Genomic DNA, 16,670 nt, shown 5'->3' on the forward strand with positions numbered 1-16,670 from the left:
CTCCTATAAATTTAATTTGTTTTTGTGGCAGTTGGACTGGATGTTACTGTTGGTTGTTCATTTATCTTCATTAACATTTTCACAATAAGAGTCAGATGGCAATCTTTAGATTTCAAAAAGATTAAATATTTAACACGATGCAGTTGGCAGAAGATTAACTATCCAGTGTAAAAAAAACTTTAAAGTAAGTGCAGCTGATTTCTTCAGTACATTCAAATGGAATGCTAACAGAATTTTCCATGAAGAGATTGAGGATTTTGTTGCAGTGCATTTTGTAAAAGTAACAGGCCTCTGCTGAGTCCAGGGAGTATGTGATAGAATCATTCTGCAAAATTTTAAGTACCATGCGTATCATAATACATTGCATGTTTAAGGTTCAGCATTCTCATTGGAACTTGACCAGAGGGGCCTTGATTTTTGTGTAGTTTAGAATAAATTATAACTTGCTATTCTGCAAAATATTGAAACAAAAATTCTGATATTAAAGATTTATGAATTTTTCCTATGTGTCATCATGTTCTTTGATCATGGGAGACATTAAAGCCTGATCTTGTCCTCTAACATCCACACCCCTGCACATTTTGCCTATTGAATAATGATTAGATTTAATAACCTCTTACTCTAAAGCAGTAATGAACATTTTCTAGTAGAATGTCAAATATTGAGGGGATATTCAGTGTATTTTAAGTAAACTGCATTTATATGCATTCTGTAGAGATACTTAAATACATTTTCATAACCCCAAACTACCTCTGTAGTGGCAGATCTGTTAATTTGAAAGAATTTGTGCATATTTCTAGAATACCTAGCCATTCTGAAAAACTTGTAAATCACTTTTTTTAATTTGCAGAAGTGATTTGCCATTGCCACCTTCTGGGTAGTGTGTTTACAAGATGGGTGACCCCAGCCATTATTGATACTCTACAGAAATTGTCTGATTGGCATTAGTGGTTACATAAACCAGGACTTGTGATCTGCACCAGCTGCTCATATGACCATCCACCACCTGCTTCCATGGCTTCATGTGACCCTGATCAGGGTGGGGTGGGGGGCTAAGTAGGTGCTGCACCTTGTCCAAGGGTGACATGCAGGCTAGTGGGCAGAAGGAGTGCCTTACACCTCCTTTCAAGACTCATCTCCACCCCGCCAACTAATTTATTAGATAAGTTTAATAAGAGGAGTCTGGGAAATAAAACTGCATCTCATAATGTACATTATCATTACTTCAGACTCTGACTAATGCTGGAGCATTAAGCAATCTTAAAGTAGTTTGAGCACTAAGATTTGCATGTGTAAATCACAGAACAGTGTTGTAAATGGTAATATGATGTCACTTAGGTTCCATTTGCTTCTTGTGTACCTTCTATTCTTTTGCTTTAGTAAATGATTTAGTAAGTGACAATTTCATGTGTTCCTAGATGAATGTTCAATACCAGTAGAATATTTAACAGGGTGACCTTCCATTGCTGATCCATAGTCCATTATTCTCTTCCTATGATGGATTATTTTGTCACCTGTATCACACACCCGGTGCACTGTACAGAAGATGCTTTTTGTGCATTTGTAAACCAGTGCAGGCTATTTAAGAGTTAGTTTAAACTCAGTACTTTCGAATGTCACCAGTGATGAATACCAAAATATTTTGAAACATTTTATTTTATAAAATAGTTTGACAGTCATGTGTAACTTATGTGTATTTCTTCTATGGGTCTGAATTGCAATTTACAAAACTACTTTAGGATCATGGATTAACTGTCCACAAAATGGCCAAGGATGGTGAGTTGCCAAAGAATCTTGGGTGCAAAAACCTTTCTCTGGCATCCTTCCACTTACGGAGGGAGAGAAAAGTATTGGGAAGAGAGGTATGCAAGAATTAAGTAATAATTTGCCAGTGTTTTTCTGGCTCACTGGTCTCCTTCCAGGGGTGCTCTGATCAGATACTGGAACATTTCCCTGTATTTCACAGCAGGAGAGGCAGGGAGTAATGAGGCTGGAATCCAGTAGTGTGTAATTACCTTTCTAATTGGAGGAAGGGAAGCACTTCTGAAGGCGGTCTCCTTCCTTAATCCTGAAAAATTTTGTCACTTTAAAATGGAGTTAATAATGGGTTTTGATTTGGGGACGGGAAGCTATGATGCCATAGATTTTTATTATTCCATTTCTTTTATAATTATAATATCATGAAAGATTAGCAAATGTTCAGTTTTGAAGTTGAAATTACTTTAAGCATGTATGAATGTATACGTACAATGTTTTGTATCATCAATGTTGATACTAGCTATTTAATATTTTTAAATAAGCATTGGGCCATTTTTGTATGAAATATTTTACTTTACCAATGATGAAAATGCCTTGTATTTGATGCTTCATGGAGAATTTATTTGGTTTTATCAGTGCTTATTTCCCTTGGGTGGAACGACAGTTCTGATTTGCTAATAATTCACTTTTCTCTCTCCTTTCTAGTCTCAAGCAGCAGTAGACGGCCGAAGTGATGTTCCTCTGAAAGAAAATGAATATGTGATCAGTGAGAATACTGGTTAGTATAGCTCACAAAACACAATCGGTTTTTTCCTTTATTGCTTTTACTTGAATGTATCTTTGAACAACATCTCATCAATTGATTTTAAAATGATTGAAACAACAACTTAGGCTCCATAAACTGCAGAATTCCTTTAGCAGCTTCATTGTTTCTTGTTAACATGTATGTTACCCTACTCCATGATTAATATTAGAAAACATGATTAATAAAGCTCTGACAGGGTATTAATGTTCAATTATTGCTTTGTTGGTAATGTCTGCTTTTCTTTTTGCAGTGACTCACAAGGATGGAGTTTTCAAATCACAGCTGTCCAAGCTTATCATAGTTGCTCGCACAGGACATGATGAACTGTAATTAGAAGACCATTATAAGTAACCATTGAAATAAACCTTAAATTTTATTACTATAAATTCATTACCTTAATTCAATTATTGGAAACATTTTCATCCCCACCCTTGTATTTTTCATTTTGATTTTCTCCTTTTAATGACAGAGCAGAATTAATGTGTACTGTTGCTTGCTGTTCTATCAACCATCTTAAATGAAACACATTTTGGTTTAAAAGTGACCTTTTGTAAATGACAAATGTTCTTGTTAATCTTTCAAATCTTGAAGAGATCCTTGGTCCTATCAGGGTGTCTCATTTCAAACGCAAAATGGGAAGAAGTAACAGAGCACTCTTGGAAGATCAACTGTGGCCAGACTACACTCAGTCTTGCACTGTAACAAGGACCTTTGTTAAATCCTGTAAATCTGATTAAATATCAAAATTATAAACTGAGCATAATGTGTGCCCATCTTTACAACACTGATTTTTTTTGTATTAATGCAGGTATATTTGATTAGTTAATATACACTGGGTGCTGTTTGTAAACCAAAACTGAAACCTGTCTACAACTGTAAGAATGAACTTTGACTTGGTGTTAACTTATAGAGCTTATCTGTACAGTGCTGTTGTTGAAATGCAACATGATTCTTATGTCTGGAAGTCCTCTGTACTTTTATATTAGGTAACAATTGTTTATGGGGACCATATGCCTTTATATTTTACAATCAATTGCAAATAATTTGGTAAAAGCTTAATGTATCATCTACAGTTAACCTTGTATTTGGTTTTGTTATAGACCTATGCCACAAGGGGAATAAATTACTAATTTCAGTTCATCTGTACTTTTTCTGACTGCTTGAATTTTATTATTTGTCAAATAACTTGATGTGTTTGTAGCACAGTATATGAGCTTAAAGTATTGAATTGGATAATTGTTAAGGGATTCTTGACAAAAATGTAACATTTGAAAGAGTGATCAATGGAGTTCAAGAGAAATGAGAACAAATTAATCAGTAATGATAACACATGAACAGTAATAATTGAATATTGAAAGCTAAGATAAAGGCAACACTAAATGCATCAAGGGAAAGGATGGCAATGTGGAAATTAGAACTTGGGAAAATTGAGACTGTGGGAGGGTAAATATGAAGCAATTTTCAAATAACAGAAGAAATATCAGGATTGAGGTTTAGTTGAAGGAATTTCACATAAACTAAAAGCTGAATAAGAACAAAATGGAAGAGATATTCAGTAATTCGCCTTTTTATTTACTAGGGAGCCTAGCAAGGTGGTTACGAAAGTTGAATCAAATATACTATTAAGATAAGTGATTATGGTGGTGCATGTCAAATTTAGAACAAAAACATGGTCATGATGAATTGTGCTTGCTCATTAAAAGTTGGGAATGAAAATGCAAGAGTAGAAGTAGATGTAAAGAGAATTTGAAATAGAGAATTGATCCTGGGCTTTAAGTTACTATAATAAAGTTTATTTGTAGAAGTGTGAACCAAGCCATTCAACAAGTAGAATTAAGAATATGCTGGTGCAAAACTGTTGTAGACTATGGGAGTATTCCACAAGCTGCAGTGCTGAGACTACCTGTTTGCTATGTACATAAATGATCTGAGCTCTAGAATTAGAAGTTCAATTTCAGATTTATAGATGGCATCAAATTGGAGGATATAATTCATATGGAGAACTGTGATCTGATACAGCTGGTATTTGTGATCTTATAAGTTAGTGGTGAAGTTTAATACTGGACTTAAATACAAACATCTTTGACAGGAAGGATATTGAGCCCTTGATAATTTAAGCACAGTAGAATAGTAGAGCACATTGTGGTACAAATATTTAAATTGTAAAGTTGAACTTACAGTTTGCTAACGCTTTGCAATTACCTGGTTTGCTGCATTAACTACCCATAAAATCTGGTCTGATGTTCATCTAAGTCACAATAATAGATACACACAATCTGCCTAAACCAATAACACAAACAATTGTACTTCTTGTTAAAACTGAATGCAAAGACCTACAGAAGTCTCTAGAACTTGCTAAGGTGTCCACTATAAGAAAAATGTTCATGGAAGGATACCAGGGAGGCAACTATTGCACTCCAAAAAAAAATTGCTCCAAGTGTCAAGTTTGCAAATGACCACCAAGATGTTTCACAATGCTTCAGTGAACAGATGAGATAAAAATTGTACATTTTAGCAGAAATGCATACAGTACTGCTCAGTTTGGAGGAAAAGTGGCACTGCACACCAACACCAAAACCTCATCTCAACTGTGAAGCATGGTAGAAGGAGCATCATGGTTTGAGGCTGCTTTGCTACCTCAGGCCTGGACATCTTGAGAGAACAATGAATTCAAAATTGTATTGACACTTTACAGGAGAATGTCAGGGTAGCAGTCTGCCATCTGAAGCTTAATAGAAGTTGGATGATGCAACAAGGCAATGATCTGAAACACGAGTAAGTCAATAACGGTTTAAGAAGAAGAACATTTGTGTTTTGGAATGGCCAAGTCTGAGTCCAGATGTTAACCCAATTGAGATGCTGTGGCATGAACTGAAACAATTTTGTATGGAGAAATGGTCTAAAATTCTTCCTTGCCGTTGTGCAGGTCTGATCAGCAGTTACAGGAAATGTTTGGTGGAGGTTATTGCTGTTAATGGAGGTTCTACCAGTTATTAAATACAAGAGTTCAGAGACTTTATCCAGCCTGAGCTGTGAATGATTAAACAAGGTGTTCAATAAAGACATGAAAAGTAGAATTGTTTGTGTGTTATTAGTATAGGCAGATTGTGTTTGTCTATTATTGTGACTTAGATGAAGATCAGACCACATTGTATGAGTAATTAATGCAGAAGACCAGGTAATTGCAAAGGGTTCACAACCTTTTCTTGCAACTGTAAATGAAGCATGTTGATTTCTAGAGATTCCTTAGAACAGATAATTCAGAATTGAGTATTGTAGAGCAATTAAACCACTGTTAATATTTCTGATAGTCAGGTTCTTAGAAAAGAAAAAAAAAGGCTATACTATAAGATAAATTTTACTGGAAAATTATAACTGAAATGCTGCATTTTTTTCCTGACCTATTTGTGGAGCTTTATCGCTTGAGGAAAGGTTGGGATTGTGACTAAGGCTCATAAGTACTACTTCTAAATGGTTGAAGGTGGTGATTATTTCACATCCAGAGCAAGTGATCTTTTTGTTCATCTTGGTTTCTTGTGCTTTTAATTTTGTTTTGTTTACAAATGATTGTAAATAATAAAATAAAGTATTAATGGCACAATGCAGATGTTTCTCAATGCTTGTGCCAAGGGATGACACAATGTATTTAAGGAGTTAATAATATAAAAAGGATTTGAGTTTATTTGGTGTCCTTCATGTCATTACAAAATGTTTTCCATCAAATTACATTTAAGTAAGGTCATTGTTATAATGCTGGAAGCATGACAGCTAATTTGTTTCCAGCAAACTCCTAAGGACACCAATATGGTATTGATTCAAAAATCTGTTTGATGTTAGTTTAGGGATAAATTTTGCCCAGGATGTCAAAGAAATTTGCTCTGCTGGAAGCTGTTTAATGCTCACCTGTGTGGGCAGAGAGATTAAAATGCAACTGTTTGGATTATTTTTGAAGAAGTCTTTAAGATGATGAATGAAGGAAACCTGTTAAACATTATGTGCTTAAATATTGTAGCTTATCCCTTCTAAACTTAAATCATAACATTTTAATTAATGAATTGGTTCAACTTGGATTCCTCAGGGACTGACCCTATGCTTACTCATTTTGATGAGAACTTAAGCTCAGCAAGTTGAGAGCTGACACCAACATTTCTGCAAGGGTTAAGATGAAAGTCTAACAAAATTTTAAAAGAAGTTTTAGTGCTTTAGGCATGTGGAGCTCAAATGGCAAAAACGTGTTAATCTAGAATGCAGTTTTACACATTTTTGTAGAGCAACACTCAATATGACTCGGGAATAATGTGGCGAAACCAACTGAAAAGTCTGAGCTTCACTTGAAATTGCATGTCAAAAGATTATGACTATAAAGGAGAAGCTAGTTAACATTAGTAAGAAATTGTGTTGTTTCAGTAGAAATGTACACTCTGTTACATCTCTAAATAAAAGAAAATAATTGTTAGACACCATGAATCAATAGTCAGAAAATTGTATTGCTTGGGTTTTAGAATAAATTTAAGAACCAGATGCTGGCATTTACCTCTGCAAGCAGCACAAGTGCTATGCTCACCTGTTCAGCTCCTCCCTCAACAGCATTCAGGGCCCTAAGCAGTCCTTGCAGGTGAGGCAACAGTTCCCTGCAAGTTTGTTGGCTCCCACTACATTGGTGATTCCTGACATAGATTGGGGTACTGCTTCATCTAGCACTTTTGCTCCTTCAGTAATGACTCCCATTCTGACATGTTGGTCCATGGCCTCCTCTACTGCCATGATGAGGCCACTCATTTGGAGGAGCAACATCTCATATTCTGACTTTGAGATTCCAAGCATGAAAATTGATTTCTTCAACTTCTGGTGTTTTCTCCCCTCTCCCCCTTCTCTCCTTTCTCATTCCCCATTCTAGTTCCTCTCTTACCCTTTCCCTTCTCCTCACCAGCCTATCACTTCCCTCTGGTACCCCTCCTTCCCTTTCTCCCATGGTCCACACTCTTGTCATATTAGATTCCTCCTTCAGCCCTTTATTTTTTTCATGGTCTGAAATGCAGACTCTTTGTTCCTCTTCATAGATGCTGTCTGACCTGCTGAGATCCTCCAGCATTTTGTGTGTATTACTTTGGATTCACAACATCTGCAGAATTTCTTGTGTTTATTTTACCCCCCTGCCATTAGTTTTATGAATAATACAATAATACAAATGGCCCATGAACATTATCTCATTATTCCTCTTTTCACAATATTTATGTATACTTTTATAACTTACAGTAATTTTTATTTCTTGCATTGAATAAACCTAATTCTGATTACTTTAGAGCAATAAGAATTTTAAAGATAATTTGACAAATCTATAATTTGACTAAGTAGCTGAATAGTGCAATATTATTCAATTTCTGTCTTGTTTAGTTGACTGGAAGGCCTGGGAATGTGCCGTTAAACATTAGACCATTTCTGGTTGGCATAATGGGTGCATTATTATTTTCAACTTTAACAGGGAGTAGGACTATTTCTTACCTGGAACAAAGTTTGCATCACAGTACATTGTATCCTTGTTAAAAATTTTGATCTAGAGTAGTATTGATTTTTAAAGGAAATCGTAAGGTTATTTTTCAGTATATTATTTTGCCCTTGCGTCTCAAAAAGTTACCAGGCTATATGTGTTGGGAGGTGATGGGGAGGAAGCATTTAGCTATGAAGGTTTGACAAGGTGTTGGACAAACTTGGTTCATGAATTGGTCTTTCCTGTCCATAAATTTTAAGTTTATGAAGTGGTACCATAGAACAGGCGTGAAGTCAGAAGGGTAATGTGCCAACGCGTAACAAGTATATAGGGCGGCACATCTCACACATGGGCATGAAATCCCCATTCATCCTAATAATAGTACGTCAATAAACAAAAGTTTAGTTAGATCGCAAGTTCCATATGGGCACTGATATGCAGGAAAATTAGAGGCCCTGGTAGAATACAGTGTTAATTTTCACATAACAAAGAATAAATTATGAAGAGTAGTTAGATTAACATGGTTCATGTTTTGAGTTTACAACATTGTTTAAAATTACAAATATGAAACTCCATTTAGTAATTACAAAGAACCTATTATGTCTGCTAAAGAATGCATCATAAGGCCAAAACCTTACAAATTAAAGTTAGACCCTTTAGCAATTAAATCTGAAGCCACTTTATCAGACACAAGCTAGTGGAATCCAGAGTTGCCTTTTTCCAGAAAGCTGTGAATGGTGAGTCAATGTAAACTTTGACACCGACTGATCTTTGTTAGGAAGAGTATCAGGAGGTATGGAACAAGTTGTAATGATTGAAATTGAAGCATAGAACACCTTTGATCTAATTGAAAAACAGGTCTGGCTGCTGGATTTGACTGTTTTCTAGAGGCTTTATATTCTGTTTGGAACTGTCACTTTAATTATATTTATTTCCTCAATTTATTATTAGGTATACATTGAGAAGCTTTCAATAATTTCTGCTACTTATTAACCTTAGCTGGAAGTATATGCCTGGTATGTTGAATGGTCATCTATGCATGGAGCTGAACGAGATGGGGATATTTTAAATTGATTTTTGCATCTATATTCCCTTGGGAGATGGACACTAAGTCTATAGAACTGAAGCAAAATAGTAGTGAGATCATGGACTGTATATAGAAGAGGAGATGCTTGCTGTCTTGAAGCAAATTAGGGTGAATAAGACCTCAGGGCATTTCAGAGTATCCCTTCAGACCTAATGGGAGGCTAGTGCAGAAAATGTAAGGGTCCTGGCAGAGTTTTTTTTAAAACATCCTTAACCACAGGTGAGGTAACGGGTGAATGGAGGATTATTAAATTGTTTTGTTACTTAAGAAAGATTCTAAGAATAACCCAGGGAATTAAAGGCCAGTGAGTCTGATGTCAGTAGTGGGTAAATTATTGGAAGTTCCTTTAAGAAACAGGATATATATAGGTATTTGGAGGCCTGATTAGTGATTGTCAACATGGCTTTGTGTGTGGTAGCTCAAATTAACCAATTTTGTATTTTTTTTTGAAGATGGTGCCAGGAATATTAATGAAGGAATGGCAGTGTACATTGTCTACATGGAATACACACAAAATCTTGGAGGAACTGAGCAAGCAAGGCAGCGTTTATGGTCGAGATCCTTCATCAGGACTCGAGAAAAATGATGAGAAGTTAAGAGTAAGAAAATGGGGGGAAGGGAGGAAGACTCAAGTGTGAGCCTGTTGGGGTCACCTACTGTATCTGGTGCTCCCAGTGAGGCGCCCTGTATATCGGTGAGACCCAACATAAATTGGGAAACCGCTTTGTGGAGCACCTACACTCCGTCCACTAGAAAAAGTGGGATCTCCTGATAGCCACCTATTTCAATTCTACTTCCCATTCCCATTTTGACATGTCAGTTCATGGCCTTCTCTACTGCCGTGATGAGGCCACACTCAGGATGGACGACCAACACCTTATATCCCATCTGGATAGTCTCCAATCTGATGGCATGAACATCGATTTCTGGAACTTCTGGTAATTGCCCCCCCCCCCCCATTTCCCATTCCTGTTTCCCTCTCTCACATTACCTACTTACCTGCCCATCACCTTCCTCTGGTGCTCCTCCCCCTTCCTTTTCTTCCATGGCCTTTTAAACTCTCCTATCAGGTTCCCCCTTGTCCGGCCCTGTATCTCCTTCACCAATCATCCCCAGCTCTTTACTTCACCCCTCCCCCTCTCCTGGTTTCACCTATCACCTACCACCTAGTATTTCTCCTCCCCTCCCTCCACCTTCTCTCTGACTTTTCATCTTTTTTTCACCAGTCCTGATGAAGGGTTTCAGCTGGAAATGTTGACTGTTTACACTTTTCTATAGATGCTGCCTGGCCTTCTGAGTTCCACCAGCATTTTGTGTGGTTGCTTGGATTTCCAGCATTTGCAGATTTTCTCATGTTTATGATTGTCTACACAGACTTTAGCAAGGGCTTTGACAAAGTTGAGCATGGAAGGCTAGTCAAGAAGGTTCAGTTGCTTGGCAATCAGGATGAGGTTGTAAATTTGATTCAACATTAGCTTCACAGAAGAAGCTGGAGAGTGATAGTAGATGGTTGTCTCCCTGACTGGAGGCCTGTGCTAGTGATGTGACACAGGGACTGGTGCTGGGTCCATTGTTATTTGTCACCTATACCAACAAACTGGACGATAATGTGGTAAATTGGATCAGCACATTTTGAAAATGACACCAAGATAGGGACCTAGTGAACAGTAAGGAAAGCCACCAAAGCTTGCAGTGTGTTCTGGGACAACTGGAAAAATGGTTGCAAAATGGCAGATGGAATTTAATGCAGATAAATGCGAGTCATTACACATTCGGTGGACAAACCAAGGTAGGACTTACATAAAGTGAACTTTCATCAATTAGAGTATTGAGTGCAGGAGTTGAAATTTTGAAATTGTATAAGACTTTGAGGGTAAACTTATAGTATTGTGTACAGTTCTGGTCACCCCCATCCCCCTATAGGAAAGATATCAATAATATTGAAAGAGTGCAAATAAATGTTACAAGAATGTTACCAGATCTTGAGGGCTTGAGTAACAGGGAAACTACAGGGAAACTTTTTTTTAATATACAGTATTTCTGTTTTTGCACATTTTAAAAAATCTATTCAATATACATAATAGATTTACAAATGTTTGTATTTATTTATTATGTTATTTTATTTGTTATTATTATTTTCTCTCTCTGCTATATTATGTATTGCATTGAACTGCTACTGCTAAGTTAACAAATCTCACGTCACATGCTGGTGATAAAACTGATTCTGATTTTGATTCTGAAGATTGAATAGGTGACTACATTATTCCTTGAAGCATAGGAGAATGAGGGGAGATTTGATAGAGTTATACAAAATTATGAGTGGAATAGATAGGGTAAATGCAAGCAAGCATTGAGACTGGAACTAGAGGTCATAGGTTAAAGGTGAAAGGTGAAATAATTAAGGGGAACTTCTTCACTCAGAGGATGGTGCCAGTGTGGAATGAGATGCCAGGGAAACTGGTAGATGCAGGTTCAACTGCAACATTTAAGAGAAGCTTGGATAAGTACATAGTTGGGAGGGAGTATGGATGGCTATGATCCAGGTATGGGTCAATGGAACTAAGCAGAATAACAGTTTAGCACTGACTAGATAAGCCAAAAGGCCTGTTTCAATGCTGTAGTGTGTCATGATTCTGATTTGATATGAAGTGGATTTATACAGATGAAGGAGACTAATTGATTTTTGATTAATAGTTTACGATACATTTTAAAACTAAATCTAAGCAGCTAATGACCTCTTAACTGATAGTGTAGAGCAGGGGTGTCAAACTCATTTTAGGTCACGGGCCGGATTGAGCAAAATGCAGCTTCATGCGGGCCGGATCAGTCGGACGCGTGCGAACGCAGCTTTCGTTGCCTCCGTTTTTTCAGCCTGCTCTCATGTGTCTCAGTCTCTGCTATAACTACAAAGTGTTTCACTTTACAAATTCCATTTCTTATGAAGAAGACTGCCGAATAAACACTAAAAACCCTGAAAACCTGGTACCTGAATAAACTCAGCATTAGCCATATCATACGCCATAGGCGGTTCGATTACTGGGGCCAGTTTTAATAGTAATTAGATATTATCTCGCGGGCCAAAGATAATCATCGGCCTTGAGTTTGACATATATGGTGTAGAGAGTTGAGGCCACATTCTTCGTGGATTATGAATTTGTCCAATAGTTCAACACAATGCAGTGCTTATTCAGCCTGTGGGTCTGCACCTCTTTTATTGGAGGTCCATGCCTGTATTTCTACTTTTCTTTTGTGTCCAACAATCACTATAAATATTTTTGGTCTTGCCTCCATATTCTTATCAAAATTTTGCACACTTTGTTGAAATGAATTAATCTGCTCTATGTCCACTTGATTCAACAGATAACCTATGCCTTCTCATCCATCTGTCTTGAGAAAATTACTATTTCTTTATTGTTTAGTACACTGACCAGTTGAGTTATCTACAAATTTCCAAAAAGTTCCTTGCCCTCCAATCCATTAATGTATTGTTACAAACATGAGTGTTTCCAGTATGCTACTTCAGATGTCCATGTATATCCCCCTTCAGTTTAAGCAACAGCCATTCACCAAAATACTTTTTTTTATGTGACAGCCAATTCTTAATTTGTGCATTTTATCCAATGGGTTTCAATTTTGATATAGCTGCTGTTTTTGTTTATTATGTATTGCAATAATTGTTGGGAAAGGTGCTTATGCGGTTAGGAATGTGTTAGTCTGAGATGTGGTCCACAATTAAGTAGCCTGTAAATATTTAACATTAATTCCTCTTGTTGGTTGCTTTCCAGGCACATGCACTAAGAAAAAGTACTTTTGTAACAAACACAACCAAGAGTACTGGATGTAGCAGGAAAAGCCAATTCTTCTCCTCCCCTCCATTTCTTTTTTTTTGCTTTCATTCTAGTCAGAAATAGTTCAGCTGTATTAACACCAATTTATGAACTGAAATGGGATTAAATTACTTGCTTGTGTTAAGAGATAACAGATTAACATATTACTTTTCGAATGGGGTTTTTAAATATATTTGAATTACTTACCTTCTTGAGGTCTCCTCTGTCTTGCTCTATTGAATGCTCCGAGATGTCAGATAATTTAATCCCATTTGATTGATGTTTGGGGAAATTGTTTCCAAATGTACAGTTCAAACTGTAGTAGAGGTAGGCTTCCTGACTGTTGATTGGGGATGTTCTGGATGCGATGCTGTTGTTACATTTGTTGTGGAAATGTTGCTGTTACAGATTTTCAGTGGTCTTTGATGAAGGCAGGGATTGAGTTGTGATCTGATGCAGCAGCCACATACATTAACATTGCATGCTTTTTGCTGTTGAACAGGTTGTTCAGGTTTGTTTGTGGAGCTGGTGTAATGGCCAACGGGAAGAGAGTTTGGTAATGGTTTGGCCTCATCATCATCTTCCAGTTGATATTGTGGCACCCACATTGGAGTATCAGAACTTGCACTACACTTTTCACAATTGCCCTCCAGATGGTCCGTAGTTGAATGTGTTCCATTGTGCATGAGAGTGCCGTTTATGTTGTAATTGTTATTTGTATAAAATGACTTTGCTGAATTTAACACCCTGACTGGTGTCCTCCTTGGGGGTGGTGGTGGGGGTTTGGATTTACGAATCACCGTTAGGATAGCAGTTGATGTTGCCGTAGATCTGGTAATCAGTTTTGGCCTGTCTTTAGATTTCTCCAGAGTAGACACTGTTACTCCACTAGAACTGCTGTCAAGGGTATCACTTTTGTAACTTTCATTTGTATCATCACACAGGTTTAGATTAGAGGTCAGTTGGTCTATTTGTCCCACCACCTGTCAGAAAGGAAGGGAAAATATTGTCAATCTGTGCATATTGTCTTACAACATAAAAGGTAGCCATCCAATCTACTGGGTGTATGCCAGCTCTCAAGAGCATTCTATTATTATCATTGTCCCACTTATTTCCCTGTAACTTATTGTGTCTCTCATGACCATCACTTCCTCCTGATTCCCTGCCAACTACTTATATTGGGGCAATAGTTACGTCTCTCCTTTTCCACTCCCATTTTTAAGTATCTCCACCTAATTCAATAGCCATTCTAGATACCCTTAGTTTGCTTTTCATCATGTTGGAAACTTATTTGATCTGGTGACACCTCAGGAATCACAGTATATGTCACTATCCCTTAAAACCAGTGATGCTAGGTGAGGAGCAGGAATACTAAACGTGTGCCCAGTGCTATCCAAAGTGAGATCAAAGCAAGCACAAGCTGTTACTCTGCACTAGTATGCACAGAATCATAACTGCAACTAATTGGATGGACCATCCAGGATGCATACCTAAAATAGGTGTGGCTTAATGTCACAACTACTGCTGTGTTAACTGTGCCTTAACTTTAGAAAGAGAATAAAAAGTTACTTGCAGATTTTTCACTTGCGTGACCATAGGTGGACTAGATCTGTCAATTCCAACTAGTTATTTCTTTCTTATGCTACATTCTTGTTTATTCTTGGGAGAAGTAGTGATGCAACAATTTGGTTGTAGAGAGTTCATTAATGATGAAGGAAGAAAGTATTCTTTGTACATGGATTGTACATATTGGACACTAGGTGCTATAATGAAGGACATGTCAAATTGGCTTGAGAAGGATGTTTCAGGGAGAAGTGATGATTTTGGTTTAGGTTGGGAAAAATATCATCAAGTATTCCAGTTCAAGAGGTAGGTACCCAGATTCAGAAACTAAATTTTAAAAAAAGAGCCACTAGAGTTACATTTTCACATAAGAAAAGTTTTACTTTCCGTAAAAGGTCTATAGCAAAGATTTGCAAGATTAGTTCCAGGGATGGCAGGTTGGTCATTGGAGGAGAGCTGTGGAGACCGGGACTTATTTTTGAATTTGGAAGAATAATAGAAGACCTCATTAAAATGTACAAAGCTTGACAAAGACTTGACAGGCTAAACGCAGAGTATGGTTTCCATGTATGAGGAGTCTAAAACCAGGAGCCGTTTCAGAATAAGTAGTAGACTGATCTGAAGAATGTTCTTTAAACTTTGGAATTCTTTATCCAGGTGGGCCCTGCAGGCTAAGTAATAGAGTTGATTCAAAGTGGTCAATAGATTTCAGAATATTAAGAGAATCAAGATTTATGCTGATGTAGCAGGAACATGGTGCTGAGATAGATTTGCATGAGTTTATTGAATGGCGTAGCAGACAAAGAGATTTTGTCAAATGCCTTACAAAAGTCCATACAAGACCATGAGACATAGGAGCAGAATTAGGCCATTCAGGCCATCGAGTCCACTCTGCCGTTCCATCATGGCTGATCCCGGATCCCATTCAACCCCATGCAGCTGCCCTTTCACATTCTTCCTTATTTCTGTTCTGAAAGGTTGTCCCTCAATTTTGAGGTTATGCCCTCTAGTTTTGGATACTCCCACCATCCTCTCCACATCCACCTTTTCTAGTCCTTTCAACATTCAAAAGTTTTCAGTGAGATCCCCACGCATTCTTCTAAATTCCAGACAGTGCAAGCTGAAAGCTGCCAAATGCTCCTCATACGTTAACTCCTTCATTCCTGGAATCATCCTCATGAACCTCCTCTGAACTCTGTCCAGTGGCAACACATCCTTTCTGAGATAAGGGGCCAAAATTGTTGACAATACTCCAATTGCAGCCTGACTAGTGTCTTATAAAGCTTCAGTATTATCTTTTTTGTTTTTATGCTCTATTTTCCTTGAAATAAATGCCAACATTACATTTTCCTTCTTTACCACAGATTCAACCTGTGAATTAACCTTCTGGGAGTCTTGCACAAGCACTCCTAAGTCCCTTTGCACTGCTGATGTTTGAATTTTCTCCCTGTTTAGGTAATAGCCTGCACTATTGTTCCTTTTACCAGAATACATTATCCTACATTTCCCAACACTGTATTCCATCTGCCGTTTTGTTGCCCATCCATCCACTTTGTCTGAGACCTACTGCAATCGCATTGCTTCCTCGACCCTACCTACCCCTCCACCTATCTTTGTATTATCTGCAAACATTGCCGCAAAGATCAACTCCACTATCTAAATCACTGACAACCAATGTGAAAAGTAGCGTTCCCAATACTGACCCCTGAGGAACACCACTAGTTACGGGCAGTCAATCTGAAAAGTCCCCCTTAATTCCCACTCACTGCTTCCTGCCTGTCAGCCATTTCTCTATCAATGCCAATATATTTCCTGTAACACCTTAGGATTTTATCTTGTTAAGCAGCCTCATGTGAGGCAACTTATCAAATGCCTTCTGAAAATCTAAGTAAGTGCCATTCACTGCCTCTCCTTTGTCCACCCTGCTTGTTACTTTCTTGAAGAATTCTAACAGATTTGTCAAGCAAGATCTCCCTTTACAGAAACCATGCTGACAGATAGACAAAGTCCACACCATGCCTTAGTCATTCTTCTTCGTTACCACCTCCAAAGACCCTACCACTGATGTAAGGTTCACTAGACTGTTGTTACCTGACATTAGTTATCCGTAATGCTTCTGGCAACTCACTGTGGATAATGAAG

The 16,670-nt window shown here is 37.5% G+C and overlaps 2 protein-coding genes and 1 non-coding gene across 3 annotated transcripts in view; 1 reads left to right on the top strand and 2 right to left on the bottom strand.

Annotated features, from left to right (window-relative positions):
- Nucleotides 1-3,709, top strand: part of mydgf (myeloid-derived growth factor) — a 30,589-nt gene extending 26,880 nt beyond the window's left edge. The window contains exons 5-6 of the mRNA XM_073068709.1: nucleotides 2,464-2,536; nucleotides 2,814-3,709. Coding sequence (XP_072924810.1) covers nucleotides 2,464-2,536; nucleotides 2,814-2,893 — 153 coding nt within the window. The 3' untranslated portion in view covers nucleotides 2,894-3,709. The remainder of the gene's footprint in view (nucleotides 1-2,463; nucleotides 2,537-2,813) is intronic.
- LOC140740362 (uncharacterized) overlaps nucleotides 1-16,670 on the bottom strand; it is a 95,089-nt gene that overhangs the window by 46,290 nt on the left and 32,129 nt on the right. The window contains exon 2 of the mRNA XM_073069508.1: nucleotides 13,173-13,948. Within this exon, the coding sequence (XP_072925609.1) occupies nucleotides 13,277-13,948 (672 nt within the window). The 3' untranslated portion in view covers nucleotides 13,173-13,276. The remainder of the gene's footprint in view (nucleotides 1-13,172; nucleotides 13,949-16,670) is intronic.
- LOC140740428 (small nucleolar RNA U13) lies at nucleotides 8,343-8,453 on the bottom strand. Its single transcript, XR_012101859.1, has one exon. It is a non-coding gene; the product is annotated as a small nucleolar RNA U13 (small nucleolar RNA).

The sequence above is a fragment of the Hemitrygon akajei genome, chromosome 16, assembly GCF_048418815.1.
Source record: "Hemitrygon akajei chromosome 16, sHemAka1.3, whole genome shotgun sequence".
Classification (NCBI taxonomy): Eukaryota; Metazoa; Chordata; class Chondrichthyes; order Myliobatiformes; family Dasyatidae; genus Hemitrygon; species Hemitrygon akajei.